The 17,398-nt window shown below is 42.3% G+C and overlaps 1 protein-coding gene across 5 annotated transcripts in view; it reads right to left on the bottom strand.

Annotated features, from left to right (window-relative positions):
• The window catches only part of AGAP1 (ArfGAP with GTPase domain, ankyrin repeat and PH domain 1), a 452,256-nt gene that overhangs the window by 375,234 nt on the left and 59,624 nt on the right, over positions 1-17,398 (bottom strand). For 2 of the 5 annotated variants that reach the window (XM_063116055.1, XM_063116057.1), the window contains exons 3-4: positions 9,084-9,171; positions 2,476-2,487 (exon numbers count right to left, since the gene is read on the bottom strand). In XM_063116055.1, coding sequence (XP_062972125.1) covers positions 2,476-2,487; positions 9,084-9,171 — 100 coding nt within the window. Of the gene's footprint in view, positions 1-2,475; positions 2,488-9,083; positions 9,172-17,398 lie in introns of those variants that run through there. The other 3 variants (XM_063116056.1, XM_063116058.1, XM_063116059.1) reach the window with 2 other exon arrangements.

Raw genomic sequence — 17,398 nt, 5'->3', positions numbered from 1 at the left:
GAACGCAGCTACTATACCCAGTTATGAGGCTGAGGCAGAGAAGAGACACAACAGAAATATTGATGGCCAGCATTAGCCGGTATGGAGTAAGTAATCTTTAAGGACAGAAACATCTTTATTTGACAAGTATGCTATCTATAGGATTGATGTCATGTGACATTAGATAAACAGATGATGTATCTGAGGGCTTATCATTTTTCTTGGTAGCAGCAAGACTCAAAATCACATCCAACTGGAAATTCAATCAAGAACTCTTGTTCAAGAACCAGAAGAAAAGTCTTCCAGAATTGGTGCTTATGGGGGGAAAATGGACCAAGTATTCAAGTCCAGCAGAACCAGCTGTCAAAACAGATGACTTTTATGATGTTTAGTGCAGATCTATAAAAAAGAGAAGACCTTCAACCTCCCCACTCATGGAAAATGTGGAAAGAACTTATAGAATAATTACATAAATGTTCCTGTATGCACAAACTATTTTTAAAACTAAAAAAAAAATGTAAATGAACAAGATATGTCAATTATATCAGCTTAGCTATAACATTCAAATGTTAAACTAGAATTATAACCAATTATATCATTGGGGACCTTCCAAAAAAGATTTGGGGGGCTGCGGGGGGAGGATGTTGTGTGAGCAGACTTGCGCTCATGCAATGTTGGCTCTAAGCTGGAGATTTTATAAAACATTCTTATGATACAGCTTTCATGATCCAACTTGATTTTTAATCCCTTTGTGGTTTAATGCCTATTATGAGCAGAGCAAAGTAAATAGTGCTTCTAATTCTACTGAAGAAATTGGAGGAGAGTGGGCGGAATCAGTTCATTGAAGAAAAAAGAAAGGTAGAAAAGGTGACAAGATTGTTAAAAAATATGGTTTTGCCCCTTGATTTCTGCCCTGTTTTCAGACTAATAAAAAAAGGAAGCCGGTAGCACACTTAATATAAAGCTCCAAACTCTCTTGTGGGGATGAAGGTTTACACCCAATACGACTTCACATATAATTTGTATGATGTATCATCGGTCCAGACTTTCTGCCAGCCGTGGGAAGCACTATTCCTATTGACTTGCACGCCTACTTTACCTAGAGTGCTACATGCCATGATCATGTTCTTCGGCATAAGCATTTTTGGTGGGGAGAAGGAAACAGGAGTGTCTATTACAAAAGGAAATTTTGGACACTGTTCACTTGCATTAACTTTGTCAAGGACTATGCCACAGAACATTGCAGCCGGCACAGTGCAAACCTGACTAGCAGTTTTACTCAACACTTCTCCTGTATCCTAATTCCCAAAAGCTTCCCAGAATTCATATATCCACATACAATAAGGCGCTTTTTCAAGGTTGCGCTCATATATAAAGACATTTCCCTCACATCACTTTGGGGCTTTCATTTCAGAAGGCAAAAAAGCCTGGCAAAGTGTGCAAATACTGATCTAACTGCAGAACAATTATCCAGATACAAATTTCAGTACTGACATGAAATAATTAAATTGACAGCTATCTATATTTGAACAGGCACACCTCTCTTGCAATTAATAAAAAAGGATGGCATTACCTTTAAGAGCCTCTAAAATTCCCCATACTACTGCCAGCTCAGGTCTGCAATGCAGCTCAACTGAAGAGAGCTCCTTGAATGAGGAGTGAGCTACATTTTTTCCTAATATTTATTCATTTATTTTTATTTATTAAAACATTTGTATCCTGCCTTATATCACTGGGATCTCAGGATGGCATACAGATAAAATCAAATAGCATAAAGCAATAAATAATGCACTCGGCTAAAAAAAAGTATTTAAACCATTAACAAGCTAAAACCAGTAGAAAATTTAGAAGCAATAAAAACAATTAAAACTATGTGCAGCTTTAGCTCTCAAAGGCTTTGATAAAAAGCCACGTTTTAACTTGGCATCAAAACGAAGCCAGCAGTGGTGCCAGTCGGACCTCCAAGGGGAAGGCATTCCACAACCAGGGTGCTACAACACAGAAAGCCCTCTCCCATGTCCTGCCATAATGTATGTCTCATGTCGGTGGGATGCAGAGGAGGGCGCCTCCAACAGATCTCAAATCTGGGGCAAGCATATATAGGAAGAGGTGCTCCTCAAGTATCAAGGTCCCAAACAGAATTGTTACCTAACTGTTAACAGTAGATCCTTTTAAAAATGTAGTTAAATAGTCAGGAATCGCTTGTTATAATGGATTTGGCCTAATGCTATTTGTGAATTCCCTTAAAAACTATTGCTAGCACACGGAATTAAAGAGCACCTTAAGAATGTTAATTTCAAACAGATGTTGTTACAGACACATGAATCTACACATGACTTGCTAAGAGACATCTAAAGCATGTGACAGTAACATATGTTCTTAACTTAAAATTAAAAGGAAAACAAAAATGGTACACAAAACAAGGGGGAAACTAGTACAAAAGCTTTGCTTCTTCTCTTCAAAACAAGTGCTGCTGTGAAGAGGACATATAGTTACCTGCATCCATATCTGCAAAGAATGGAACAGCCAGTAAGGAAAAGAAGGAACCAGAAATTCAGTGTCTCAGTTGGATTTAAAAATTCATAAGGAGAACAAATAAAAATAATCAGGATATTAATTTTAGTGAATGTTACCTTAATTAGATGCTATATGATTCATTCTATCAACTACGCCCTATTCATTCATATGAATTTAACTAAAAATCTTACAAAGCTGTTCAGTTACACAGTTGCTTACCTGTAACTGCGGTTCTTCGAGTGATCATCTGTGCATTCACACTTAATGGGGCTCTGCGCCTGTGCGGAGTCTCAATCAGAACTTCCAATAGCTGAGAAGCGTTTTAGGTGAGAACTCCTCCCCCACCGCCATGTGTATATGTACCATGTTCCCACCTAATCCTTCAGTTCCTTGAGACCGCTGTTTTGATCTCGAACTAAAAGATTCAGCCGAATCATCGGTACCAACACAATATTGACACTGAAGTGGGGATGGTGGGGGGGAGGGTAGTGTGAATGCACAGATGACCACTTGAAGAACCACTATTACAGGTAAGCAACCTGTCTTTCTTCATTGTGATCTCTGTACACCACACTTAATGGGCTGATTAATGAGCTGACTTACCAGAGGTGGGTAAAGTGTCTCTTTACTGGAGGACTGATGACAGCACTGCCCTTCTGAATTGGGAGCTGGACCTGGCTTGTACGTCGAGCTTGAAGTGCCAGATGAATGTCAATTGTGAAATCCTGGTGGCTGCTTTGCATAAGTCTGATAGGGAGACTCCTCTACCAAAGGCCATTGATGTTGCCATTGCTCATGTGGAATGGGCTCGTATCTGTGATGGGAGCTCTTTTTTTGGCAATCTGATATGCTAGACCAATGGTCTGTCTGATCCATGCGGCTATCCGTTGTGATGAGTCTGGTGAGCCCTTCTTAGGTTCACCATAACATACGAACAGCCGGTTTATAGATCTGAATGATTCAGTCCGAGACTTGTAGAAGGCAAGTGCCTTTCTAGCATCTAGAGTATGGAGTTGTTTTTCAGTATTGGATTTCGGGTTGGAGAAGGCAGCGGTCAGCGATATGGGCTCACTGATGTGGAAGTCAGATGCTACCTTAGGTAGGAAGGTAACATCAGGTTGTAAGGATGCCGACTCTTTATGGAAAATTAGATATGGTGAATCCACTCGGAGTGCTGATAGTTCACTGGCTCTTCTGGCGCAAGTAATGGCAACTAGGAATGCTACCTCCCAAGATAGGAATTGGAGGCTGCAGGTAGCCATGGGCTCAAAGGGCTTGGTTGTCAGCGCTATTAGTACCAAGGGCAATTCCCACGGTGGTGCCCAGGGTTTGATGGGTGGCACAAGTTTATTCAGACCTTTGAGGAAAGATCGGGCTAGCAGGTGATCGAAAAGCATGAAGCCTTCGACTGGCAGGTGTTTGCTGGATATAGCAGCTAGGCAGACCCGAATAGATGATCGCTTCAAGCCCTTGTGAAACAAGTGGGTGAGGAACTGGAGAACGCTTGCAACTGAGCAATTGTATGGATCAAAGTTGTTCTTGGTTGCGAATTTGAGAAAGGCAGTCCGTTTAGCTGAATATGATCTCTTTGTGGACGGACGTTTTGCTGCGTCCAGGATTATCTGGACTTGTGTAGGAATGGAAGTTTGGATTCCATCCTGCAAAGTCTCCATGCAGTGAGTTTGAGTGTTTTGAGGTCTGGGTGGAGGACTCTGCCCCTGCTGTGGGAGAGGAGGTCGTGAAGAAGTGGGAGACAGATGTGATTTCCCCGGGATAGCCAGAGGAGTATTGGGAACCAAATCTGTCTCGGCCACCATGGTGCAATGATGATACAGTCCGTCTGTTCCCAGTTGATTTTGGCTGTTATTCTCGTCAACAGAGGGAACGGTGGGAATAGATAGGAGAGCATTCCTGACCATCAGAGGGAGAACGCGTCTCTAGGGAGAACTGTCCTATCCCTGCCCTGGAGCAGAAAGTTTGGCAAATCCGGTTGTATTCTGTGGCAAATAGATCCACTGTCAGTGTGTCCCATTTGCGGAATATGGCCCCTCGGACTCGTAGGGCAAGCTCCCATTCATGGGACAACATAATGGAGCATATGAGGGCGTCTGCTAGGACGTTTTTCATTCCTGCTATGTGTACTGCAAAGAGGTGGATGCCCCTAGGGATTGTCCATGCAAAGATCTTTAGAGTAAGATTCACCAGGGATGGTGAATGGGTCCCGCCCTGTTTGTTCAGATACCATAAGATGGAGGTGTTGTCCATTAGAATTTGTATGTGTCTTGCTCTTGATGTCCGGTTAGAATGCGATCATCACTTTCAAGACTGCAAGTAGTTCCAGGGCGTTGATGTGGAGTTGGATTTCATGGTCTGACCAACAACCCTGTATCCTGAGGGGTCCGCAGTGGGCTCCCCATCCTCATAGTGAAGCTTCGGTCACTATGACTCTGGTGTGTGTAGGGTGGAGGAATGGGACGCCCTGAATTAGGTTCTTGACGTCCATCCACCATAGTAGGGACTGAGAGTTGTTATCCGGTATCATTCCTGGGCGTCGGATTCAAAGTCGAAGACTTCCGCCAGCCATAGCTGGAGGCGTCTCATCTTCAGTCTGGCCCATTTGACTACTGATATTGTCACTGCCATATATCCAAGTAGTTGTTGGATGGTATGAGCTGTGGTCTTCCTGGTAAAGAGTGTCAGAGCCATGGAAACGATGCGCTGGGCATGGTTCATGGGTAGGTATGCCCAGCCGGACTGAGAATCTAGAGTCGCGACAATGAATTGGATAGTCTGTGTTGGTTGAAGGTTGGATTTCTTGGCACTGATGCAGAGTCCCAGTGCCTACAATAGGTCTAAAGTAAGGTGTGATGCGTGCTCCATTGATGGTCTGTCTGGTGCAACAATGAGCCAATCATCGAGAAAAGGGTAAATTTCTAGTCTCTTAGTTCAAAGAAATGTGCATATTACTGATATGCATTTGGTAAAGACTCTCGGGGCCGACAATAGCCCGAATGGGAGTACCCGGAACTGGAATATCTCGCTTCCCATCGCAAACCGAAGGTATTTTTGGTAGCTGGAGTGTATGCGTTCTGGAGATTCACAGATGCGAACCGTACTCCTTGTTGGAGCAGGGGTAATATGGTGGCAATCATGGCTATCCTGAATTTCCTGGCTGTGATGTATCTGTTGAGTGGGTGCAGGTCCAAGATGGGACATATTCCCCCATCGTGCTTGGGTACAGCAAAACAGTGAGAGAAGAAACCCTGTATCTTTGCTTCTAAGGTGAATCGTAGGATCGCACACTTGCGAAGGAGAGAAGATGTTTCCTTGGCTAGGGCTTGAGTTGATGGTACGGACTTTACTGTACCCAAGGGAGGGAGAACTTGCAATTCAATATGGTATCCATGGACTACGATACTGAGGACCCACGCATCCATTGTAATATTGGTCCACACCTGCAGGAAATGAGAAAGTCTGTTGCCGAATATCGGTTGCATGCCCGTGCTGCAGTCAAAGATGCCGCTTTGGGGATGGTTCAGGGCGGCCATGGTTGGATCGTGGCTTGATTGTATTATATTGCTTTCATTGATGCTGCAGGGGCTGGTAGCGAGGCGAACAATCGGGATATTGCCTGCTATAGAAAAGGTTTTGAGGGCGGAACCATCTGTGAAGTTTCCCCAATGAGTGTCTCTGTTGTTGTTGTCCAATGCCCATCTTTTTCACAGTGGAGCGAGCTTTTGTACTGACTCCTTTAAATCATAAATTTTAATTAATGCCAGTCTGTTTCTAATGATGATGTGATTTTTGAAATGGTCAGAAGACTTATTCAATAAAGCTTCATTCATTCATTGTGCCGACTCCATCTGGTTGTCAGTCTTTGAGTTGAAGAGGCCCTCGCCGTTGAACAGGAGATCCTCAATTCAAGTTCTGGCTTCGGGCGTCAGGACTGCCAATCGAAGCCACGCATGTCGGTGGGGGGCTACAGCTCCTACCATTGACTTGGCGTTGCAGTCGGTTTGGTGCCTGGCCATGTTAATTTGGTGGCAAGAGAGTTTCATCGCTTCAGATTGCAAAACTCTGACAAGTTCCCTCTGATAGTCTGGCAGATGGTCGCAGAGGGAGCCTATTTTGTCCCACAAAAATAACGGGCCATCACGGTCTCATAGTTAGATACTTTTAAGCCCAATGCTGCTATAGAGTATAATCTGTGACCGATGATGTTTAATCTTCTACCCAGTTTATCTACAGGGGAGCTGTGATAAACTGTGATAAACTCTTCCCTGCACAGATTCCACTATAATGGAGTTTGGATGAGGATGGGAGAAAAGGAAGGCTGCGTCCTTTTCTTGTGTCCTGTACATGGCTTCTAGATGTTTGGATGTCGGAGCCATCGTGGATAGGGCAGACCAGGATTGATGGACTGTCTGTAGCAGGGCGAGTAAGATTGGTACTGCTACCGGTATCGTGTAGACGACAGCGAAGACTGGGTCTTTGATATGTTCCACTTGTTGCTGTGCTTCTATCCCAAGGCTTTGTGTCATACGCAGTACCTGGTCCGAGAATACTCCGAGCTCTTTGGACAGTGATGCTCTACCCTTTGATGCGACTGTCTCTTCTGGATGAGTCAGAAGAGGAGTTGGATTCGTAGTCGTCAGGAGAGTCTGGAGGGGGGGAACCCTAGATGGTTAATTGTTTCCTTGATAATGGAAGAGCTGTGTGGTGTTCATTCGTTGGAGGTGGTGGGAGTGGGGGGCATGGTTGATTCAGAGACGTTCCACATGGCGGCACCAGTGGTGGTGGTGTGGCTGGATTCAGTGGTATAGGTGTCTGAAAGGTCGGTTGCACTATTGGATGGGTTGGTGGCAGTTCTAAGTGCCGCTCTCTTTGGTACGGAACTCGGTAGCCTTGGTAATCTGACCAGTAGTCATGGTAATATGCCAGTAGTTGATGGCGAACATAGTCATTGTCCCAATCTCTGCATGGGGATCTAGATTGGTCACGGTGTCCTCAATAATCGGTATGGTAGTAGGGCTCTGCTTCCCGTTCCCTTGTATGGGAGTATGGGGGAGATTGGTATTGAGGGCTCAACTGTCAACTCTGAGGCGGAGATGGAATCCGTTGGTGTCGAGGAGAGGGGTCGTCTGCCTCTTGGCTTGGAGGTACAGATCGGTCCCCAGAAAAGTCTTGGGAGCGATTTTCCCTTGGTGTTGGTTGCGGTGGGGAGTGTTCTCTGATTTTTCCTTCCAACGAGGTCAAGATGGGCTCAATGATGAGCGAGGGAAGTGGTGATCTCACCAACACTCTGATGGGGGACTCCATTAGAGTTGGTGGCAGCGGTACAACTATTTTTGTTAGTTGTTTCTTCTGTTTCTTTTTCTTCGCTGGTGGTTCCTCTGAATTTCTTGGCTTTTTGGCCAATTTCCTTGCTACCGTCTGAGGGAGGGAGGAGCCTGTGTGACTGTAACTCAAAGGTTGGGATGATGCGGGAGCCAATTGCTCTTCAGGCTCCATGTCCACCATTGTTGCAGTCGATTTTTGGGCATCAACCGCTTGAAGAGCCTTCTGACAGAGGATGGATTTCAGTCTATTGGCTCTATTCTTTCTGGCATGTTTGGAGAAGAACATGCAATGCTTACAGGTCTCAATGATGTGCGTTTATCCCAGGCACAGCAGACATAAGGTGTGGCCATCGGAGGTCGACAACTTACTGCCACACTGGATGAACTTGGTGAAAGGGGCCTTAAGGGCCTTGAGCTCAAAGAGCGAAACAAACAATTAACTAAAGGAGAATTAAGTTTTGGGGTTTTTTAAGAGGAAGAAAGGAGAAAGGAAACAAAGGGAAATAACGAACCAACTTTCTTTTTTCTCTCGCTATCTCAGAAGGCCTAACTATAGACTGAGGAAGTTCCTGACGAGGCAACCTAGACGGTGGTCGAAGAGGAACTGGGGGATTAGGCAGGAACCTGGTACATATACACACGATGGTGGGGGAGGAGTTCCCGCCTAAAACGTTTCTCAGCTATTGGAAGTTCTGATCGAGACTCCACGCAGGCGCAGAGCCTCATTAAGTGTGAATGCACAGAGACCACAAAGAAGAATGTTATTGTTACAATAACCCTTCCTAAAAAATGAGCATAATAATAAAGGGAAAAGGTTACATACAAGTTATTTCCTAGAAGTCTTCAGATTGATATGAGATATCAAGGAACAAAAATATGAACACTACAGTGCCTATACCTGCAAAAATGTGATTATAGCTGGTAATGATATTCTTACAAACACTCAAGAGGCAAATTCTGCAATCAGATATGTTGCCTGCATGGGTGAAGAATTCACAAGTAAAACCAGAGTGGTTTTTGTGGGATCAAGGAAGAAGAAATTGCGTTCTGGTAGCTTTTGGACCTCTTGTGGAAAGATGCAGTCCTATCAGCTTGCTCCCTTCAAAAATACGTGCAGGTAAGCATTTGCAGTTTTACTTTCTATTCTATCTAACATCATGTCTTGTGTAATAGATCTTGTATTACCACTAAAAAGTAGCACAAATGTTTAAGAAAAGCATGCTTCCAATAGTTCATCAGTCACTGTACCTTCTGGTGACTCCTCCTGGACATATGTCCCAGTCAGATATCGATGTACAAGTGCAGATTTACCGCTAGCTAAATTTCCCACAATTCCCTGTGGAGATAAAAGAATAAATATTAATTTTTACTTAAGTTTTAAATTCTTATTAAAAAAAGAAATTCATTCTTATTGAATAACCTTGCAAATAGAAATAAATAAAAACTACCCCAGGACATGGGCATTACTTCTAATGCTAATTAATACTAAATTCATAGATACTTAAACTAAACCATGCAGAAAGTAAAAAAGAAAAGACAAAGTAAGAAGCACAAAGCGCAATCTGGCAAGGGTAAAGTTAAAATCCACAGCTGCTAATCTGAAAGACAGCAATAAAAGTCTCCTATTCAGTGATTGAAGAAATCTGTTCCTTTTAATTCAGAATGGGCTGGGCCTCTCATCACCTTTTTGAGACTTCTCAGAAAATGTCCTGGCTTCTTCCTCAAGAACTTTCCAAACCTCAGAAAGACCTAGCCTGGGGGAACTCCTTCATAGTTGCTGGCTTCCCTACTTTACAGGCTCAGTTCAGACGACACATTAGTCAACAGTGGACTATTTAATCAACCTTTGATTAAATAGTCCCCCGTTGACTAATGTGTCATCTGTCGGGCAAAAACTACACCATAGTTGGTTATTTCCAAAAAACAACCAAGGAAATAACCAACAGTTTGCAGAGTTGTTTTTCTACACAACCATTGGTTATCATGTCATGCGGTGGGCTCCATTGATTATTTCCCCTGACAATAGAGTCACGAGGCAAGAGAGGCAGAACCCCCGGCTGCTCTAGCCCAGTGGGGCTCCATCGGCAGGGGAAATAATGCTGTGCCAGCAAGCGCTTGGGAAGCCCCGATTGTGCCATCCTTTGGTGGGGCAGTGTGATCCTCATCTCCCCACGCGCTTCCCGGAATACATGCCATCCCTGGGTGGGGTGCCACCAGTCACAGTGCCCCATGTGTTCCCAGGGACGTGCACATCTCTTGTCACCACCCTTCTCCCCCCGATCCCCTTCCATCCCCTCAAGCTGATCCCCAAATGGATTGCGAGGTGGGGGGGTGAGGGATGCCTCCTGCAACTCAACGTGAAACGTCCAAGCACAGCAGAAACCCATCCACCGATATCGGGGTGGGGGGCATGCAAGGATCTGAGCTGCTGCTGTGACGAACAGGACAGATCCTTCCACATCGTGTTGTCTCCTCTTTCACAAGAACAGAAGGGGAATCGTTTGCTGATTTCCTTGCATCCCTCCTGCCTCAGCAAAGGAGTGACCTTCTGTTCTCGTGAATGGGGACGGGACGGGACGCGGAAGATCTGTCCTGCTTGTCACAGCAGCAGCTCAGATCTTTGCGCGCCCCTCTGTCAGCGTCATTTCTATAGCAACAGGGCAGTGCATAGCATTGTTGTAGCTGTCCCTGTTGCTATGGAGATGAGGGTGAAGGACACGTCGGTGCAGAGAGAACTTCTTCACTGAGACAGCATTAGTTGTCTTGGCACGCCTTTTCCATCCCCATCTAGTTTCGAGGCAGAGAGTGGGGAGACCTGTGATCATCAGCTTTCTCTGCTCTGCCTCAAAACTAGATGGGGGACGGAAGAGGTGCCACAGAGACAAATGATGCCCTTTCCGTGGAGTACTTCTCTCTGTGACACGTCCTTTCCCATTGAGGCCATGGCAACAGGAAAGGCGCCGCATTGCTAGAGCCACCCACTTTCCTGTTTCCATGGCCCCGACGGGGAAGGACATGTTGGTGCAGAGCCATGTGATCCTGTGAGGGATGACGCTGCTCAACGCTGACATATCCTTTGCTGGAGGCTGGATCACACACCCTGACACACGAGGAGACCGTTCTGAAGCCCCTTGCTCCTGCGGCAGGGACAGTGCATGTTTCTCCGTGTGATGCCGCCGCAAAAGCAAGAGGCTTCGGAAAGGTAAGGTGAGAGGTAACCAGCAACGCCATTCGGTGGAGAGGTCCCGGGGGGGGGGGGGGCAGAGATGACAACTCAATGGAGTGGAAATAGCCCACTCCACAGAGCAGCTCTTCCGTGTCACCCAAAGGCGCCTCGGAAAAAGCTATTTCTGCTCCATGGACTATTTCTACTCCATGGACTAAAGTGTTATCTGAATGCACCCTTTCCCAAACTTACAAGTTACAACATGACAGTGTTTGAAAAATCCTGTCCCTAAGAGTTCAGCTCCTTTGCATGCTCAAATCCTCAAGGATATTCAGCAACCTTTGAGGAATCTATTTTTATTCTTTCTGATCAATGAGTTAGAAGGAATAAAAAAAACTGAGTTTAAATCATCAGGAAAATCTTAGAGGCAGCCAAGTATTTGTTTAAAATACTCATACCTCACCTTTCAATATGGATTCCAAGTCAACTTACAATATACTTTTCAATGTGACAAAGAGTAAAAGATCCGAAATACTTAAAAACAGTATTTATTTTATTTATATACCACACTTCATCCCAAGGGACATATAATAACATCATTTATAAGTCATTAAAAACATCAAACACAAAACTGAATGAAGAACATAACACAACGCACCCAATCTTAACAACATGGGAGCTTTTGAAGGAAATAGGCAAGTTTTATGTGGCGATGGATTTTCATAATTACAGGGTTTGATATATGCCATCAATATGCATTTTATTTTTTATTAAATTTGTAAAATGGATGTGAGGTTTGCATAGGCCTTTGACTGTTTGCAATAATGTTATAACAACAGAGAACTGCCAAACAGATATGGGAAGGGAATTCCACAAATGGGGCACCATCACAGGAAAGAGGCCTAGCCAGTGGTCATCACCTCACCTACAAAGCAGGAGGAATTGGAATAGGCCCTCCTCCAATGCATGTGGAAGCAGGCCTCTTTTAGATTAACCCTGTCCCCACACTATACCCCCATAATTTTTTTGAGGTCCAGAGATTTTCTCTGCTGATATGTGATCTTGAGGAATTGGGTTAACATAAAAACTTGGGGAGACATTCTAATTCTTGCGTGAAACTTTTTGAGGCGCTATTTTCAAAACGGTGGACGATTTTCTTTAGGTTATTAGTTTTCGTCTACCACAGAAGTAACTATCTTGTGTTTGGTATGAAATTATAGGCTTTATAGGCTATAGTCAAGGAGTTCAAAGAATATGTTATTTTAATAGTCTGCCATTTTTCAAAATGGCGGTGAAATGTTTCATTGTCTCGACAAATCTAAATACAAATGTGATTTTGACTTTAAACTATAGTTTTTTTGGATTGAAGAGGTCAAGAACAGCATCAATTTTGATAGAAAGCATTCTTTCCAGCAGTTTTAAAAATGGCATCCAAACTTTTATCCCTACAACAGGCCATGTACAGAGAATATGTAGTTTATATGGTCATTTTTTCATGATGTATGCTAAAATGTTTTGGTTTATTACATCATTCATTCAAAAAAGGAATGAAATTTGAGTATATTTTATTTTGTATACTTGTCAGCTACTATTGTATCACATTTTTACCTTTTTTCAGTAGGTATCTAAAGACTTACTAAAACAAAAAATACATTTATACAGAAATATTAAAAAAAAAGTTTAACATAAGCATTTTTGCAGTTATTTTCCAAACATTTACAAAAAATTGTGCATTTGACCACTGTGTTTCGACACGCACATCTCATTGTACCACAAACCTTACAGTTACATGAGCATAAAAGATCATTTGGCAGGAAGTTCAATAACTTTTTTGGTCGGACAGCACTATCATTTTCCCAACCATAATCACATGGGTCTACTTTTGGATGAACACTCTCTAAGAGACGCGCACATCTTCTTACCAGATAATATGCTCTTGTGATATGCTCTCTTATAGAGCATAATGAGGGAGGAAGTTCACTGATTGGTACAGATCTTTTATACTCACTGAAATGCAGACTGTCAAAAATGTCACATTTTGAGTAAGTTTTCCAGACTTCTCTACTTCCTCAAAATGACTGTCATCAGGTGTTTCCCCAAATTCAGTAAGATATTTTGTTGGTTTGGCTCTTAGAGCTCTAACTTTAATCTCGATTTTGTTCATTTTGTCATCTCCTGTTACAAAATGAGCCTTTATGAGCACTCTTGACATCTGTGGACCTAACTTTTTGAAGAGTTCATGAACTGGAATGAAGCGACATTTTTCCCTGCTCCAAAAACATACCCGTAAAGGAAACCCAATGGGACATAAACCAAAGAAGCAAGATAACGACATCAGTATCATTCAAAAGCACAACTCTTCTCTCTGTACCACTGCAAACTAACCAGTCTACATGTCGAACAATTCTAAAGTGAGCCTTTTCCAGTGTATTTTTTTGTTCAAGAACACGAGTCCCTTCTCTTATGAATGGAACTGCAGGTTCCAGCCCATTATCAGCAACTGAACCACTAGATATCATTGGAAATATAGCTTTTCCTGCTTCCTCTTGCACTCTTGCTCATGCTAACTTTTGCAGATTTGTCTTGAGGTAGATGACCAGAATTTTTCAAGCTGAACAGGTACTGGTGTATTGTTTTCCATTACAGCCAGATCTACTGTTACCACTGGTAGATTCTCTTCTTATCCTTTATTGACAGCTGCAAATAGCTGTTGAAAACAAAATAAAGTTCTTGAAGAGAACATACAGATGTTGATCCCTTGACTATGTTGTTAATAACTTCTCTAAAGTTTTTCATTGCTGACATCTTAACCATTAGTACTTGGGACATAAAGTCAACTACAACAGTGGTTTCCAATGGTGAATTCAAAATCCTCAGGGGGAAAAAACTTCTCAAACTGTGCTATGAGAATGTATTTTGCTGGTTTTGTAGGTGCATCACCATCAAACAGCATGTTTGTTGGCAGTACATCATGCTCTATTTTCTCTATTGAGTCTCCCCTATCTTTCACAATATCCATATATCTGTGTGCTTGAGTGATTTTCTTAGTTATAAGTTTGGGTGTCGTAGGCTCTGGGATACTTTTTCTAGCAAAAGATGGTAGTTTTACTTTGGAGATTGCCTCTGACAGCTTATTTTTTGATATAAATCTCTCCTGCCTAAGGTGCTGATACAGGTCTCAACCATGTCTTACGACATTAAGAAGTCGATCCTTTATAATATCATCCACATATTGTTTTGTTAGGAAGTGAAGGCTCACTGACTCAGTTACTTCATATGGATTTCCATACTGTTGAATGAAATCTAGGAGTCCTGCAACATTTTCATCAAAATGCTCACCCTTTTTCCCAGAAGATCATGATGTGGTACAGAATGGATAAGCTCTCGAAGCAAATTGCATATCATCAAAAACTTGTGGTACACTAATTGCCACTTAGAAACACAATTACCTCTTGGTGATTGCCTGACAATGCCTTTTGAACTTTTCTGGGTCCTTTAAATGGTTTGCTCCAACTTCATATCAGGTGCTACAGCATTGAACCTCCCCTCTTTATCCTTCACAACAAAATGTCCCTCAATGAATTTTTGGTAAAGTAAGGCTTTCTCATGCTCAAGTTTCTTTACTCTCTCCAGGTACCAGCTGCCATACTGTAAGTAATTGATGCAGTCAAATTCACAAAAAATTGGAAGTAAAGACTCCACAGTTTCAACAGGCAGATTCCAGTTACCATCATGATCAGCAACGATCAAGTTTTTCAGTAGTGAAACTATCTTGAGGAAGATTTCCCAGTACCTACATAGTTCAGATTTCTCTCCACATTCTTTAACAAAAGCTTCAAACTTGGTTCTCAGATATTCAACCTTTCCACTTAGTGCATCAAACATTTTGTGAGGTTTTTTTTTTTGGGGGGGGGGTTCTTAGCTCTTGAATGATTCCCACAAATGCTGATTTATCCTCTTTGCACGAAAAAGCATTCCACTGTAGTGTTTGTATTGCTTCTGATATTATTCTCATACCTAAATACTGAACATAATGAGTTCCATTCAGTACTGACTGAATAATTTTACTGCCAAAAAATTCTTCTTCAATAAGGGGCATCATCCATGCCACTTCCACTGGTATATTTTCCTGCATACCTTAATGCTACTTTTGTAATATGGAACATGCCCATCATGAGATAGAGATCAGTGAATTCTTCTGGATGAGACAGAAAAAATGTCTGTTACAATATGAAAAACCGCTTTGTCACAGAAAACTGGTAGGACAGGCTGGTGTTAGTTGGACACAAACATTTTGAAAGGTTTTTAGAGCTGTATGCAGTCGCAGACAGTAAGTGGATGTGGAGTAACTGGCAAGAAACCATCCCTTGACAGTGGAACTGTATCCTTGGAGATTTTGGCATGAATTCCACACCATGTAGGAACTTCCTTTTTTTCTTCGTTCAACAGACCAGACCTAAGAAGCATTATGAGAAAATCATTCACAGCTGCTTTTGCAACAACATCACCGGAAGACATGATATCCATATCATCTGAGACAATGAAGGCCTTTGGAAGACTAGGTCAAATGAATGGCCTGCAGTAATTTTTCACTTTCTGGCATGGCAGTTCTGAAACCAGTTTCTCTATCCTTGTTGCTGATATTGGGCCTGTTCAGATGACACGCTAAGCCATGGTTAGGCTGCTAACCCTTTTGCAGCAAACGGTTAATGAGTGGGTTTAAACCATGGTTATGTAGCCCCCATGGTTAGGAATGGTTCACGTGACATGTTAAGTCATGGTTCACACGACAAACTAAGACATAAAGTTTAGCTCAAAATGCTTGACCATCGTGGTTTAGCATGTTGTCTGAACAAAGCCACTGTTGGCTTGCCAGGCACTATTCCGCCACAGCAATCCTGACAAAGCACAAGAGCTGTATCATGAGTACCATTTGTCCCTGATAACGAAGAGTTATCTGGGAAATCAAAATTATCAAGAGAACACTAGTTCCAGCCATTTCAGTCATAGTTCCATATTTTTCTTTTCACCAAACCTGAAAAGAGAAAAACCCATTTAATATGATTGTGTATATCAATAAAGGTTTGCACAGAATTTTTAAAAATGGTGGAAGGACTGCCTTTCCATCAAAATTAATGCCATTGTTGACCTCGTTGACCCAACCCCCACACAGTTTAAAGCCAAAATCAAATTTGTATGTTCATTTGTCGAGAAAATGAGACAATATTTCAGCGCCATCTTGGAACCTGGTGGAAGAACTACTCTAACAATTAAATTAACATATTCTTTGAACTCCTTGATCCCCAAAACCCATAATTTGATACCAAACACAAGATAGTAACTTCTGACGAAAACTAGCGACCTAAAGAAAATTTTGAAAATAGCACCTAAAAAGTTTCATGCAAGAATCAGAATGTCTACCCAAGTTATTATGTTAATCCTCAAGATCACATATCAGCAGAGAAAATCTCTGGACCTCAACATTTTTACAGGAGTATAATGTGCGGACTGGATTAGATACTCTGGTCCCAGACAGCTTAAGGCTTTATGGGACAAAAAGAGAACTTTGCATTGTGGCTAGAAACAAGCCGGTTGTCAGTGAAGGTCTTTTAAGATTTCTACCACTTCAGACTGCTAGTTCCATCAACAACAAAAACAAAAATATGCAACCAAGCCCTATATAACTGCTTTACTCACTGTTTTTATTTGCTATTTAGACACTCAGAGTTCAAGCTAACCATTTGAAATATTAAGAACTTGAAGTGATGGGTCAGACTTGAGCAGCACCTGGACAGTTTATAAACAACTAAAGAAATCCACCTCTTGTCTGGCATGCCCTCCACCACCTTTTTACCCTGGAATCCCTGCTAGCTCAAACTAACAAGGCAATTGGCACCATCTTCAGAAATGCTACTTCAGAATAATTTATTTTTATCCATCAGTTTATTAGCCTCACTACAACAAATTGTTCTCAGAATGAATTACAACAAACCACAAACAAAATCTACAAAGGATAAAAATAAAAAAGCATCACGATAAAAAAATAAATTTAAAATCAGAGAATAAAATATAGCAAGTAACAAACACTATAAAAATCTCAAACACAGTCAAAACAACATTAAACTGCAATCGAGCAGCAATCCTAAAAGCCTTCTAGAATTAAAACGGGGGTACCTAAAAGGCCTTACGATAGGTACAAGGCAGACTTTCTCCTTTCCTAGACCTCAGTACCTTTAAAACTTATGCTAATCAACAAAGCAACTTTAACACCTGTCTGAGCCTCATCATGTCTTTATTGGTTCAGTTAAGTCAGAGACATGGAAGAGAATTTGTCAGTATTGAGAGCTTAGAGACTGCTTTTGTGGAATCCTGCATTTGAGCAGTTTTTTCATTCCAT

The sequence above is a fragment of the Elgaria multicarinata genome, chromosome 2 (genome assembly GCF_023053635.1).
Source record: "Elgaria multicarinata webbii isolate HBS135686 ecotype San Diego chromosome 2, rElgMul1.1.pri, whole genome shotgun sequence".
In the NCBI taxonomy this organism is placed as follows: domain Eukaryota; kingdom Metazoa; phylum Chordata; class Lepidosauria; order Squamata; family Anguidae; genus Elgaria; species Elgaria multicarinata.
This window is presented reverse-complemented; position numbering and strand designations above follow the sequence as displayed.